We start from the raw sequence: 16,030 nt of genomic DNA, 5'->3' as shown, positions 1-16,030 counted from the left end.
GTAAGTCATCAGAAGCTGTCCTTGGGTAGAACGGGCAGCGGAGCTGATCTCATCGCTCCCTTTCTGTGTGGAGGGGGGGACGACGACTCTCTAAATGTCTGTTCTCTTTCATTCTCATCACATCCATTTGGAGATGGACAGAATGTTCCTTCCAATGGCAAAATATAAACACATTTCTCTCTCTCTCTCTCTCTCTCTCTCTCTCTCTCTCTCTCTCTCTCTCTCTCTCTCTCTCCTGCTCTCTGTCTTTGCCCTTCTCTCATTACGTTTCCACAACTCTCTTTTCCTCTCTCTCTATCTCACTCTCTCAATATCTACCTCTGCACCTCTTTCGACCTCTCTCTAACTCTTTTCTCTAACTCCACACCCTGTCTCACCCTATCCCCTCCCTCTGCCTCTCTCTCTCTACCTCTCTCCCTCTACCTCTCTCTCACTCTTTCTCTCTCTTCTTTCTACCTCTTCCTCTCTTCCTCTACCTCTCTCTCACTCTATCTCTCTCTCTACCTCTCTCTCACTCTATCTCTCTCTCTACCTCTCTCTGACTCTACCTCCCTCTCTCTCTCTCTCACTCTATCTCTCTCTCTACCTCTCTCTGACTCTACCTCTCTTCCTCTACCTCTCTCTCTCTACCTCTCTCTCACTCTATCTCCTCTCTACCTCTCTCTCTCTCTCTCTCTCTCTCTCTCTCTCTCTCTCTCTCTCTCTCTCTCTCTCTCTCTCTCTCTCTCTCTACCTCACTCTCTCTCTACCTCTCTCTCACTCTACCCTCTACCTCTCCCTACCTCCCTCCGCCCTCCCTCCACCAGGTAACTACTACGGCACCCCCAAGCCCCCCGCTGAGCCGGCGCTGGTGCAGCCCGACCTGGTGGACCAGGTGCTGTTCGACGAGGACTACGGTGTGGGGGAGGGGCCCCGCAAGAGGACCACCTCCGTCAGCAACATGGACCGCAAGGACAGCGCCGTGCCGGAGGAAGAGGACGACGACGAGAGGCCCCCGCTGCCCAACGGGCTGCCAGGTCAGTTACATTACTGTACCACATGGTCACTTATGTTAGGGGTAAGGTATAGAACGCCGGCCATTATCGGGAAAGTAAGCCCCGACTGGGGGAACCTACCGGACACCGACGCGCAGCGGAGGCGTCTTGCTTTGTCCCTGAAGGGGCTTATTTTCGCTAATGACCGAAATGCTGAGTATTGGTCCTGTCTCGGGTATATGGCTCATTTTGAATCGCCCCTGCCTGCTTCAGAATGGCTGGCTATATGCATTCACAAACCTGTCCTTAAAACAACCCTAAACGTTAGTTTTCAGAAATGTGCAACTCACCGAGGGGTTAGTGCTGTTTGTTGACTTTCCTAATCAAGTATCATAGCAAAATACAGTTTCTGTCGTGTTTTATTCGCTCGGTTCTCCGTATCAACAGAAGGGCTAAAACCGAGCGAAAATACTACAGTTAACCCGTTAGAGTACCTGGTCAGTTAAACCACTAGAGGACCTGGTCAATTACCGCGAGACTTCCTGGTCAGATAAAACGCAAGATCACCTTGGCTAGGTACCACTAGATTATCTGGTCAGTTAAACCGCTAGAGTACCTGGTCAGTTAAACCTTTTGAGTACCTGGTCAGATAAACCACTAGAGTACCTGTTCAGTTAAACCACTAGAGTACCTGGTCAGTTAAACCGCTAGAGTACCTGGTTAGATAAACCTTTTGAGTACCTGGTCAGATAAACCACTAGAGTACCTGTTCAGTTAAACCACTAGAGTACCTGTTCAGTTAAACCACTAGAGTACCTGACATTTCAGCGACATCATCCATTCGTGCGCTAGACTCAACACTGTGTTTTGGATCAGAAAACCCCCCACACAAAACTCACAAGTAATGCCTGTAAACGCTGACAAATGCTGTCTCTCTATCCACAGCCATCAGCCGCGGCCTTTCGCTGGTTGCCATGACGACTAAACGGGGCGGTTGGCTGCGGTACACCGCCTCTTACTTAACATTTTGAACCGTTAATATCATAACTTGTTGCCACTCACAGATTTTTTGGTCGTGTTTACACGATTCAATCAAATCCTGCGAGGACATTTTTTTCCCCCGCGCTGGTTTCCTTGTTATGGAGCAGCTCTAGGGCTTAATCCTATTGTGAGAATGGTAAACGTTAAAAAGCGCATAAATACACATGCAGTGGCTAAGCAGAGAGTGCCAGCACCCATCTTAATACACAATGATAACTGCAAGAAGACCATGCCAGTTGGAAACAATGAAAAGAAAAGTCAGCAATGCAGCTTATTATTTATAGCATTTATTGTGTGTTTATATAATTTATATTCACACAAATGAACCATCACTTAAATGGAAAACAAGACGTAACACACAAAGCGCAGCAGCATTTCTAAAATAATAACGAGCCATAATACTACATTTACTGGTCACTATTAATAATTTACTTTCACATGTCATTTCCTGTTTGGTTCAACCCAGTGTCCTTTCCTCACAACCCTACATGAAAAGAAAAGACATGAAACGAACAAAGCTTGAGTCATCCGCTGTCCTCATTCATGGTACACACGCTGGCAGACTCTAGCTACAGGAGGCGCCGCGGGCGGCTAGCTGTGGGCTAGCGTGGGTCACCTTGGAGAGCCAGCCGAGTGCAGGACATCATGTACATGATCAATGGGGTTCGGACCGGGCCCTGCCCCTCTAAGGAACCGCGCCGCCCTTGATGTTCGACATGCAGCACCAAACCCCACTCGGGGAAAACAGGGCGACACAGCAATCCCACAGTTTCCCTTAAGTAGCATAAGAGGAGGGATGTGTTTAATATAATAACACCGCCGAGGGACTTCTATCTCCTCTCCTGCCGTTTTTTTTTTTGGAAAAAACAATCAGATGTTAAATAAGGGTACGCGCATCACTGAACTCCCCTCAGTCGCCTTGAAATAGGAATGATGAAGTCTAAAGAGGGACTTGAGTCGTCTGTATGGACGGTAGCATCGCGTCACAGATGACTGCATAGCTGAAGCCTCCGACCGGCCCTCAGATGGGCAGAGCCATGAGAGGGGATACAGCAGGCGAATGACTGGTGGGCATTATGTCAGAGACCTTTTGACAGTAATCCACCACAACAATGAGACCCATACCGGGGGGGCTCCCAGCTCCATACCTACCCTACTGTCTGGCAGACAGGAGCCCTCCGGCCTGTCTGGTGAGCTGGGGAAGGGATCACAGCTTCTGGATAGGTCGAAGGAAGTGTTTTGAGTGGTTATACACCGTGGGCAAGGAAAGGCAACTTTATTTATACAGCACTTTTCATGCACTAGGCAGACTCAAAAGCGCTTCGCATAGAAACATAGTAATAAAAGAAAAGAAAATAACAAAAGAAAAAAGATAAGGAAAAGAAAACAAAGGCAAAGTTAAAAAAGAAATGCGGACTAATGTCTGACTAAAACTAAATGTTAATATCATTCGTAAAGTAGAATGGTAATCTGCCTAATTATTATGCTAGGTAAGACATGTGTATACAGGTTTGGTGATTAGGAGTTAATTAAGGATGGATAGATTGAAGGACGAATGGATCGATACTTGCTTGAACCCGAAGGAAAAGTCAGGTTTTCTAGTAGCATACTAATTCACATGAGCAGAAGAAATAGAGAGAGAGAGAGAGAGAGTGATTTAGCTCATTATTTAACGGGTTAGCGAATGACCAAGCCGTAGCCTGGTAGCCTTCCTGCCTATAGGGCTAACAGGCTAACCCTGCTAATGATCCCTGCCTGAGCTACTGGGCATAAGTAATGCATGCGGTCGAGCACCATTTCCCTGAACCGGGGGGTTGCTGGGTATATTCTAAACTTTGCTATTCTTTTATCCCTGACATTGAGCAAGGCAGCGCACACCGAACTCATCCCAATGAGCTGTTGTCCTGTTACCTTGGTATTGACGTTAGCGTTTGGTGTGTCAGGCGTGGAAGAAATTGTGGTTTAGATGGATAAAGTGGCTGTGGAGTAGAGAAGGAACACACAATGGAACGGAATAAGAAAGTGGAGATGGAGATTTTAACTATAAACAACAACACAGAGTGCATCTGTGGATGAATTGTGCAAACAAGCATTTTTTTTTTCTCAGACCAAAACACATTTTGGGCCAAAAAAAAAACACCTGTTCAGCTGATAGCTGAAAAAGCGAGAAACGAAAAACATTTCAGAAATAGGAATGCTTTAAACAACAACAACAACAACAACAGACAGCGCTCCCGTCGGACAGAGAGCTGGCTGTTTAAAATGCAGCACTGAGCCAACTCTCCCTGGGATTGCCACTTTACGCGGGCATGTTGTAGGCTACACACACGCACACACACACACACACACACACACACACACACACACACACACACACACACACACACACACACACACACACACACACACACACACACACACACACACACACACAGCATCAGAATCACGCTCCCATGTGGGTCCAAAAAAATACACATATACCGCGGCGGCAGGAGCTTTGAGGATGCGAGCGTAAAGCAACACGCGCGCGCTATACTTCTCCTCGTTTCCTGACCGACGCGCTTAATGCCGTCCTCTACTGTATATTGACGATTTTCTTCTGGCGTCGACGGAGGCAGATGAAAAGGCTGCCGAGGGGGTTTCATCCCATTCCGCGGCCGCCCGCGATGAAGAGCTGGCGTAAGGCGCCAAGTGAATTACACGGCTCTTTGTGGCGCCCATCTTTCATGTTTATTGCGGGGGTTTTTTCTCTCCGTTCATTAAAGGCAAGTGATTACAATAGCAATGATATTGAGTGTGGAGTAGGGTGGCACGATATTAGCATACGGAATAAAGACCCCCGCCGGTTTCAATGGGACTTTGTAATGTCCCCCCCCCCCAACCCACCCAGCCCTACACCCACCCTCCCCTGTCAACTCCTGCACCCCTGGTTTACTGCACACAAACCCACAAATACATGCACGCACGCACACATACAAACACACACGTGCACACACAGGCCTACACAAACACACCACACACATTTACGCATGCACGCGCCCTTATAGACACACAGACACACAAATGCACAAACACAAATACGCATAAACCCACAAACACGTGCACATGCAAACGCACACCTACACACACACACACATACGCTTGAATAAATCAACATTCCCATATGCGTAAACACTCCGTATGGGACACGTAGGCCAGTTTATGCAAACACGCATGCACTCGCGTCCCTCGCATGCAAAACCTACACGTGCACACATCCATGCCTCTAGATACTCCAGAGCCCTGCGTGCCAAAGCATCCTGGGAACTCAGGAGAAAGGAACAAGAGAGACAAGGGGGGAATAAGGTGGACATACTATTTTCATATCTGTATGTTACTCTCCCTCTCTCGCCCTCTTTGTCTCTCTCCCTCTCTTTCTCTACCCTACGTCTCTCTCACTCTACTCTCTCTATCTCGATGCTCTCGCTCCAATCGATTCTCTTTCCCTCTCTATCATCTCTCTCTCTCTCTCTGTCTCTCTCTCTCTCTCTGTCTCTCTCTCTCTCTGCTCTCTCTCTCTCTGTCTCTCTCTCTCTCCCTGCTCTCTCTCCAATCCATCCTCTATCCCTCTCTATCCTCTCGCTCTCTCTCTCTCTCTGTCTCTCTCTCTCTCTTTCTCTCTGCTCTCTCTCTCTCTCTCTCTCTCTCTCTCTCTCTCTCTCTCTCTCTCTCTCTCTCTCTCTCTGTCTCTGTCTCTGTCTCTGTCTCTCTCCCTCTCTCTCTCTCTCTCTCTCTCTCTCTCTCCATGCTCTCTCTCTAATCCATCCTCTATTCCTTTCTATCATGTCTCTCTCTCGCTCTCTCTCTCTCTCTCTGACCTGGTCCTGTCTGTGCTCTCTCCACCCGGGACCTGTCCCTCCCCAGAGCACAAGGAGGGGGCAGAGTGGAGGAAGACGGTGCCGAGCTACAACCAATCCAGCACCTCCATGGACTTCCGCACCTGGAGCTCGCTGCCGCGCGACGACAGCCTGGAGCCGCTGCCCCTGCACTGGGAGATGGCCTACACGGAGACCGGCATGGTGTACTTCATAGAGTGAGTTCAGGACGAGTGGACGATCAGGACGAGTGGACGAGTACTGGATGCTCACTTTTGTTTGTGTGTGTGTGTGTGTGTATGTGTGTGTGTTTGAGAATATGGGATGGTGTGTGTGTGTGTGTGTGTGTGTGTGTGTGTGTGTGTGTGTGTGTGTGTGTGTGTGTGTGTGTGTGTGTGTGTGTGTGTGTGTGTGTGTGTGTGTTAGTGTCAATACGTTGCCTGATTTTAGGTAAGTATCATTTACAAACATAGCAAGTTGTCATACTGATTTTGTATTTTTTATTATTTTTATAGGGCAGCGATCGGTTCGGTTAATGCTCAATTAATTCGGGGGAACATTGACATATTGTTAAAGTTGCGAGGAACAGCATAAAATGGAACTCTCCAACTTCAACAAGAAGCTCCATTCACATTCACAGTTTGCATGTCGGCCATCTTGTGCCAACTGACCTGACTATACAAATCTAGATGGCAGGTCTATCGAGTATCAACAGAGCGCCGCCATGACCAGGAACAAGGCCATTTTAGTGGTTGTGACGGCCAGAGCTAGGGTTATTTATATCGCTGTTCTTTCTCTTGCTATACAAACAACAATTTGAAAACCATGTTTTCTCGACAGGAAGTACTTGAATGATAATTTTGCTATGTGGGTCGTTTCTTGTGTTTGGGAACACTTTTATTTGTTTGCGTGTACGTGTGTGTGTGTGTGTGTGTGTGTGTGTGTGTGTGTGTGTGTGTGTGTGTTTGTGTGTGTGTGTGTACACATGTGTGTGCGTCTACACAGTGTAAGTAGCTGTCGGCAAACTGCCTCTCGAAGATAACTTAATAGGTTATGGTCTTTCTCCTGCTTGCTCTCTATCTCCCTCTTTTTTCTTTCTCTCTCTCTCTCTCTCTCTCTCTCTCTCTCTCTCTCTCTCTCTCTCTCTCTCTCTCTCTCTCTCTCTCTCTCTCTCTCTCTCTCTCTCTCTTTCCTTCTCTCTCTGTCTCTCTCTCTTGTTGTATGCCCTGCTTCATACTTAGTTAATTGTTTTTGTACTAATAGCCCACTTAATCACTATCATCGTCTTACACCATATCCAAACCAATCATTCTTGCTATATCTAATAATTCTGGTTCAGTGCAGCATATAACACAAGTGTGTAATTCTACTATTTTCATATTCTGTGTGTGTGTGTTGGGGGGGGGGGGGTGGGGGTTCACGTGCATCTGCATCTGTATGGTAGTGTGTGTTTCTGTGTGCCTCAACCAACTGGTTGTTATTGTGTGTGTATCTGTGTCTGTTTGTGTGTGTGTGTGCGCCTACCTCTGCTTGTTTGTGTGCGTTTCTATGCGTGTAGACTCACTGGGTGTTTATGTGTGTGTGTGTGTGTGTGTGTGTGGGGGGGGGGGTTGTGTATCCATGTGTCTGCCCACTCCTATACGCTCTTTAACTGGTTGTTCTTTGGCCCCATCTTCAGCCACAACACCAAGTGCACCACCTGGTTGGACCCCCGTCTGGCCAAGAAGGCCAAGCCCCCAGAGAAGTGCGAAGACGGAGGTACGCAGCGGCACTTAGTGCGGGCCCCTGGTGGGCCCCCAGCTATGGCACACACACGCACACACACACACACACACACACACACACACACACACACACACACACACACACACACACACACACACACACACACACACACACACACACACAAAAACACACACACACACACACACACCACCCTTCCTCTCCTTTGTGCATTAACACACATTAATGCATCATCTAATATACATGCAGCCAGTTGAACACATGCTCTGTGATCGCAGCGTCTTCACAAATGGTGCTCCACTTAAACAGTGTCTGCCAGCCTTCTGAGTCATGTGACGCCACGGGAGGGGAGCGTGAGTGAAGTGTGTGTGCGTGTTTGTGGTGCGATGTGTGTGTGTGTATGTGTGTATGAGACTGTGTGTGTGTGAATGTATGTATGTATCCAAGTGTGTTTGTGTGTGTCTACATGTATGTGAGTGTGTGTTTGTATGAATGCTTGCATGTAAGTGTGTGTGTGTGTATTAGTGTGTGTGTATTTGTATGTAAGTGTGTGTGTGTTTGTGTGCATGTAAATGTGTGTATGTGTGTATGTGTGTATATGTATTTATGTACGTATGTACGTATGTACGTGTGTGTGTATATATGTGTGTGCATGCATGTATATATGTGTCTGTGTGTGTGTGTGTGTGTGTGTGTGTGTGTGTGTGTGTGTGTGTGTGTGTGTGTGATGCCTCTCCAATGTGCCCGCTGCCCTCCAGAAGGGTCCTATGGGTAGTCTGAATGGGGAAGCCAAGTGACTGGAACAGGACGCTCCCGGCCTGCTTTTAATGCACTTGATGCAGCAGGCCGCTGAAAAACAGTAACTCACTGTGTCCGTGGCCTGGGGAGCAGTCCTCTTGGGTGTAGACTGAAGAGCTCTCGCTCGCTCGCTCTCTCTCGCTTTCTCCCTCTCTTTCGCTCTCGCTCTCTCTCAATTCAATTAAATAAATTTAATTCAAAAGAGCTTTATTGGCATCGAATACACATTTACATTATTTCTCGCTCTTCCCAGCTCTCTCCCTCTCTCTCCCTCTCCTTCTTTCTTCTCTCCTCCTTTCTCTCTCTCTCTCTCTCTCTCTCTCCTCCCACCCCTCTCTCTCCCTCTCCTCCTTTCTCTCTCTCCTTCTTTCTCTCTCCTCTCTCTCTCTCTCTCTCTCTCTCTCTCTCTCTCTCTCTCTCTCTCTCTCTCTCTCTCTCTCTCTCTGTCTCTCTCTCTCTCTCTCTCTCTCTCTCTCCTGTCTCTCTCTTTTTTCCCATCTCGCTCTCTCCCTCTCCTCCTTTCTCTCTCCTCCTTTCTCTCTCTCTCTCTCTCTCTCTCTCTCTCTCTCTCTCTCTCTCTCTCTCTCTCTCTCTCTCTCTCTCTCTCTCTAACTCCCTCTCCCTGTCTCTCTCTCCTCCCATCTGTCTCTCTCCCTCTCCTCCTTTCTCTCTCTCCTCCTTTCTCTCTCCTCCTCTCTCTCTCTCTCTATCTCACTCGCTCACTCTCTCTCACTCGCTCACTCTCTCTCACTTTGTGCCCCACGTGCATGTGCATCGGGGCGTGAAATCATCACATCAGCTCATCCATGCAGCAAGTGCGCTTGTTAACAAATATGTTTTCCTCAAATATGTTTGTCGAAAAATTATCATGGCTACTGTCTCTTATGACCTGCCCGACCCCCTCCCCCCCACAGCCCCCCCCCCCCCCCCTGCCTCTTGTCCCCCAATCAGAGGGTATACCTTTCTCTCTCTCTATGTTAAATGAAATGACCGCACTTCAGTTCTCTGTCTACAACAGTCCACTGTTTTATATTCCCTACTCCAACCATTCTCTCTGTTATCTCTGTGGCGGCTGAGGAGTACATTTGCATACTCACTTTACATGCGATTCCTGTACCGACGCCACATCTCTCTTTGGTTATTCACTCCGTCCCTCTCGCTCTTTCTCTCTCTCTCTCCCTCTCCCTGCAGAGCTGCCCTACGGCTGGGAGGAGATTGACGACCCCCAGTACGGCACCTACTATGTCGAGTGAGTGCCTTTTAGTTTACATCAGCCGCAGTGTGTGTTGTCATGTGGTTTTGTTTGTTGTTTGTTGTTTTGTCTTTGGATCAGCGCACAAAACCCAGCGTGGGCTTAAAAAGCAGATGGATGCTCATCAGTCGTTGAGCACGTCAATCCAATGTGATTTACAGACAATGAAGTCAGACCTTGGTCATGAAGGACTCTGGGGGGTTGGGGAAGCTTACTAATGGATGCCTCCAGGTTAACATTGACTGTGGACACAGAAACCTTTCATAAAGCTAGCACTTTATCCAATGTTACTACCGAGTGTGTGCATTGGCACAGACATGGGAATTGAACCTTTCAGTTGGGAAACACCGTAGTAAATTCACTTTCCAGCCCTCCTACCTGGATTATTTCTCCCTGTGTTTGTGGTGTGTGTGTGTGTGTGTGTGTGTGTGTGTGTGTGTGTGTGTGTGTGTGTGTGTGTGTGTGTGTGTGTGTGTGTGTGTGTGTGTGTGTGTGTGTGCCTGGTTGTGTCCATGCCTATATGTGTGAGTGCGTGCACTGAGGCACGCTGGGTAAATTCCTAAGCCTGGCCGCCCGGTCGCAGTAAAAACAATACAACAGGTGACAATGAGCGTTCTCAGATTTATGTAATTCCCACCAGGGAAAAGCAATCACACACAGAGAACACTTGGTGTTCCCCGATCAGGGCTCTGACATTGTTTACCAGCAGGGGGCCAATCCAAGCTCTGCCGCCTGCGCCCGTTGACCTGTTTGAAGGCACCCTGATGACTGTGATCCCACTGTCTCGCTCAGTGTAAATAAGCATGTGTGTGTGTGTGTGTGTGTGTGTGTGTGTGTGTGTGTGTGTGTGTGTGTGTGTGTGTGTGTGTGTGCGTGTGTGTTAGTCGATATGTTTGTGTGTGGCTGTGGTTTCCCGTCAAGGGTGTGTTTGTGCGTGTGTCTGTGTGCGTTTGTGCATTTGTGTGTGAATGTGTGTGTTTAATGAGTTTGCATATCTGTCATCAGTAGGTGTGTGTGTTCTGCGTGTCTGTGTTTGTAAGCACCTGGCTTCTTAGGCGTGTGTGCATGCGTCCTTGTGCAAGTGTGTGTGACCGTGTGTGTTTGTGCCTTTGTGCGTGCATGCATGTATCTCCATTACTGCATGTGTATATGTGTGTGTATGTGTGTGTGAGCTTGTGCATGCAAGTATCTCCATTACTGCGTGTGTGTGTATATGCGTGTGTGTGTGTGACCGCGTGTGACTGTGCCATTGTGCGTGCATTAGTGTATCTCCATTACTGTGTGTGTGTGTGTGCGTGTGCGTGTGTGTGTGTGTGTGTCTGCGTGCCTGTGCCTGTGCATGCAAGCCCAGGCCTGTCTGCTTCATTGCGGAGGTGTGTGTCTGTGCGCTCGTTTCCACACTCAATCAGCCGCACACAGCATCCATTACAGAAATGGAAAGGGAAGACGAGGCTTCCTCACCTCGGGATGCGGGAGCGCCCGGGTGTGTGTGGAGGGGGGGGGCCAGGAAGGGTGGAGAGGGAGAGACGGAGCAATCGGGCTTCACATGAAAGAGGAGTTGGAAATGTGTTTTATTGCATTGCATTCACCAGCCGGTCCCCCAGACAGACGGACAGACAGACAGACAGACAGGCGCAGCCCCAGGGTCACAGACTGCCACTCGGCCTTGTCGTAAGCCCACTGGCGAACAGCCGCTTGAGACAACAAGAGGTACAGATTGCTCCCGGCTTGCTTTCTGTTTCTCTTAAAGGAAACAGAATGAGGTTGGCCGGTCTAAGTGTGATCCTCATCACCGCCACTCAGGGTCCTTTGTGTGGGCGACGTGGGAAGAGCAGACACACGTTGTTGTTTTTATATTATGATCTGCTCTGATTTGATTTGATGTCATTTCTCATCTCATCTAATATCTAATGTCTCATTGTGTCTCATTGTTACTCATCTCATTGTAACTTTATATATATATATATATATATATATATATATATATATATATATATATATATATGTATGTATATTATATCTCCAATGATCTCCTCTCATGTTACATCATCTTATTCCCTCTGATCTGATGTAATAATTGTATTTCAGCTTATGTCATCTCATCTCTTTCTGATCTAATCCCTTCATCTCATCGTGTCTCATCTATTATCTATCTCATCAAGGATGCCAGCCAGATATAGATTGCATTGCACCATGCTTCGATTACAAATGCACGGTTCCTTTAAAGGAAAACACATTCATAATCGATAAGCCGAGAGGCCTCGATATCCATCCACCTCTCTGTCCATTTTCTTTAAAAGCATATTCCTGGAACTCGAATAGTTTCTTATTATATGCTTCTTATTATGTGTGTGTCTATACATGTCTGTGTGTGGGGGTTTTATATTGATGTTTGGTTATGTAAATGTCTTTTGATGTACGTAATGGGTATGGCAATGGAGAGCAGGATTGTGTAATTTCTAAGATCTTGCTAGCTAGCCTTCACTGGCGTCCTTCAGCAAGATACCTCAATCTAGCCTCTCCTTAGTGGCATGTATCTAAAGCCCCTTTTACAGATGCGGTCAGTCCCTGCAAAGTTCCGGAAGATATCCTGCATGGGGTCATATGGGAATTGGAGCAGGGATTGATGTTCAAAGAAATCTGAATCCGAATTTGCCTCCTGATTTGCAGTATGAAAGTGTTGTGGACGATAACAATGCCGGGAGAGGCACATTACGTACATCTGACCTAAGAAGCTTTCACGCGGAGACAGCGAAAAAATCACAAGACTTCGCAGAAAACGTGTATCGCGACTTTACCTTAACGCGCCCATGCTTCCCTGGTGATTCAGATATCAATACTGCTTGTTTTTATTGACTAACAAGCTCCTTTTGCATTGAATGGACAGAAACATGTTCCGAAATAAGGGAGCACCACTCAGTCCGTGAATTTTGTTCCACAAGTGTTGCATTAGTGCCATCTGCTGGACTGTGCCGTGGCCGTTCTGTTCCGGCATTGTTATGCCATGTTTGCCAATATTCCAGATATGTGCCGCATGTTTGATCAGTGGATTTCACTAGCAGTGCCTGAAAGGCTATCACAGCTCAGTGGCTTTGGATAAAAAAATCAATAAAGTAGATAATAATGATGTATTTGTGTGGCTGCTAATGTGTATCGTTGCCTGAATGCTATTGAGTATTTTTATGTGTTCTTGGATGCTTATGTGTGTGTTTACGCTCATGTGTGTCTATGCGTGTGTTTGGATGCTCCAGCCACATCAACCAGAAGACCCAGTTTGAGAACCCTGTGTTGGAGGCCAAGAAGAGGCTGAACCAGGACACCTCCGCCCTCCTCCTGAAAGCAGCCGGAGCCATGCAAGGTAACCCCTCAGTTCCCCCAAGGAGCCGTCCAGCCACATCTTTTAGAAGACTTCCCTAGCCTTACCTCGCTCAACTCACTCAGAAAGCATGTCGTCATCCCTTGGTCCATTGATGGTTTTCTAAGGTTGTGGAATTGAGTGTTATGTTATGAACACATACAATGAGCCGTGAGGTTTTAGAAATAGAGAGAAATACACTCTGGCACTCTCCAGCCGGGGGCTGAGAGGTGGAGAAGAAGTGTGAGCACAAAGAGTCCCTGTGATACAAAGTGATAGCCCTTAAGAGTATGCTACAAGAGATGGTTACACAGTCAAAAAAAATAAAGCAATATCTCAGCATTTTCAGATGCAGGAGTGACCTTTAGAAACGAAATTGTCCTTTCAAGTGGGCTCGAAAGAGCACTTGGCTCAGTGGCTGGGACTCCTGCGTTTAACAAGGTTTGGAAGAAGATCTTTTACTGGGGGTTATTCTTTTTACTTTGTGTATTCACCTTGTCCCAATAGTTTGTCTTTGGCCAAATCTAAACAGCGGACACAGGGACAGGGACACAGGGGGGGGGGGGGGGGGGGGGGAGGTGTTGAAGGAGATCCAGGAGATGAAGAACAAATCCAAAAGAACAGGACCTTCCTTCCGCCACCGCGTTCATCTGATCCTCCTTAAAGTCTGGTGGAAAACCCGAAGAATCGTAGATTCCTCTCTGTTCCGTATGTATAATTAATTCAAGTGTGTACACATCTTTGTCTCGTCGCTCGAGTTGCCCTAGCCCTGACCTCTGCATTCCCTCGGACGAATGTACGCCGTCCTTTGATGGGCTCCCATCGATCGGCAGACCATTTACCCGATTGTCTGGGATGGAACACATGGATTACTCTGGCCTCTGAGTGCTGTGTTGAATCTGGGTGCGAGGGTTCCAGCGTTTCAGGAAGAAATGCCGTCTCCCAACAGAGACACGTGACTCCAGAACTTTCTCTTCTTCTGTGCATCTCCCCTGTGTCGTCGAGTATAGATATAACTTAAACTCACATTAATTCATTCTCTCTCTCTCTCTCTCTCTCTCTCGCTCGCTCTCTCGCTCGCTCGCTCGCTCGCTCGCTCGCTCTCTCTCTCTCTCTATCGCGCCCCACCGCCCGTCATCTCTCTGGTGCTATGCTCGGTGCTTTGGGGTTGACAAGACAGTTTTCTCGCTGCCGTAATAAACTGCATGAATTAAATATGCTCTTGATTAGCATGGATGTATAATAGATTACAGCACCGAGGGAGGGCTGATTGACAAGTTGCCGGATCACTGAGAGAGCGGGGGAGAGATAGAGACAGAGAGTGATAGAGATACAAGGTGTCCGGGGGGGAGAGAGGCGGCCGAGTCTTTGAACGCCTGTGTGTGTGTATGTGTGTCTGTTCATTTGCACGTGTTTCATTCTAGGTCTGTGTGTGCACCAGGTGTGTGTCTGTGTGTGTGTCTTTGAACGTTTATGTATGTATGTGTGTGCGTGCGTATGTCTGTCTGTGTGTGTGTGTACATTTGCACGAGTATGATTATAGGTCTGTGTGTGCATCAAGTGTGTGTGTGTGTGTGTGTGTGCGAGTGTGTGCGTGCGAGTGTGCTTCCATGCATGTGTTTGCGAGTGTGTGCATGCGTATTTGCGCGTGTGTGTGAGAGTGAATGTTTGTGTGTGTGTGTTTGTCTGGCGTGCGTCTGTGCGTACCTGTACCTGTGTGTGTGCGTGTGTGTGGCAGCAGCTGCTGGAGACGCACATCAGAGAGCCCCGCCGTAATAAGTCATCTCTGCAGCCAGGTGCTCGCTGCTCCATGTCCGCCCCCCCCCCCCCGCCCCGCCTGATTACACGCCACCGTCACCATGGTGACAACGGAATGTTAACCGGCGCACGGTTCCCGCCTGGGGCCGGATTTCAGAGGGGTTTATTCGTCCTCCCCGGCGGGGAGGGGAGACTCAGAGGGGGGCCGTTTCACCGCTCTCCACGCTCTCCACGCCGGCGGCGGCGGCGGCGGCGGCAGCGGGGGGACGCATCTGTGGCATCTGGGAGCGCGGCCGTGCATAGCCGCCGGCTGATTACCACGCCGACGCTCGCCCGCCGAGGGCGCTCCGCTGAAGGGCCGCCGTCACACACCGCCGAGGACCCGGCCGTGAACGCGCCACTCGCCACTCGCTCGTGGCTCGCCGCGCACTTAATTAATAGAGCGGGTTTTCAGTGCAAAAAAACAGCAGGGCAAAGTGTTGCACAAGGGAAGGTGACACAGCAGCAACAGGAAATTTGTTATAGATCGCAGTAAGCCGTAATTCGAATCCCAGAGAGGGATCACATTTTTTGATTCTAACCTGTGGTCCCCTGTTACAATTCGTTTTTTTCTCTTTCAACCCACTTTGCCTCTCCGACTTCCCTGTCCTGTCCTGTCTGTGAAGGCATAAAGTTAATCGAAATATGCATATTAAAACGGAGCTACTTGATTCGTTCGCTCGCCCATGTCTCTCTCTCTCTCTCTCTGTCTCTTTCTCTGTCTCTCGCTCTCTCTCTCTCTCTCTCTCTCTCTCTCTCTCTGTCTCTGTCTCTGTCTCTCTCTCTCTCTCGCTCTCTCTCTCTCTCTCTCTGTCTCTCGCTCTAGCATTCTCTCACTCTCTCTCATTTAGTCTCTACCACAGACAGGCTGACATATTATCATGTCGACACCCCCCCCCCCCCCCCTCTCAGGTACTCTGTGATAACGGAACACACGTTCCACCCACCAATCATCAGCCAATTTCCTGCCGTGATTATGCAAACGCTCCGTACGTGATGAGGAGGTATGGATCCACAAGGGCTCTCATCGCTTCCACACACTGGGTCTCTTTGCTCCAGAGTCACATGACATAAGAGAGCCGCTATTTACCCTCCTTGGAAAGGTCATCCATTTAAAGAACAACTGCTAGAAACTGTAAAAATAGTTTCTGAATATATCTGTATTTAATGGGTTGCTGGAGCCGCAGATGAATTAGAGTTTAAGCACTGTCTATTC

The 16,030-nt window shown here is 48.3% G+C and overlaps 1 protein-coding gene across 1 annotated transcript in view; it reads left to right on the top strand.

Moving 5' to 3' along the window:
• Window positions 1–16,030, top strand: part of LOC115557103 (membrane-associated guanylate kinase, WW and PDZ domain-containing protein 3) — a 92,154-nt gene that overhangs the window by 52,511 nt on the left and 23,613 nt on the right. Inside the window, exons 2-6 of the mRNA XM_030374689.1 lie at window positions 807–1,016; window positions 5,919–6,087; window positions 7,548–7,627; window positions 9,602–9,659; window positions 12,914–13,020. Coding sequence (XP_030230549.1) covers window positions 807–1,016; window positions 5,919–6,087; window positions 7,548–7,627; window positions 9,602–9,659; window positions 12,914–13,020 — 624 coding nt within the window. The remainder of the gene's footprint in view (window positions 1–806; window positions 1,017–5,918; window positions 6,088–7,547; window positions 7,628–9,601; window positions 9,660–12,913; window positions 13,021–16,030) is intronic.

Source organism: Gadus morhua, chromosome 13 (assembly GCF_902167405.1).
Source record: "Gadus morhua chromosome 13, gadMor3.0, whole genome shotgun sequence".
Lineage (NCBI taxonomy): Eukaryota > Metazoa > Chordata > Actinopteri > Gadiformes > Gadidae > Gadus > Gadus morhua.
Note: the sequence above shows the minus strand (reverse complement) of the source record. Positions and strands in the feature narration are given on the sequence as shown.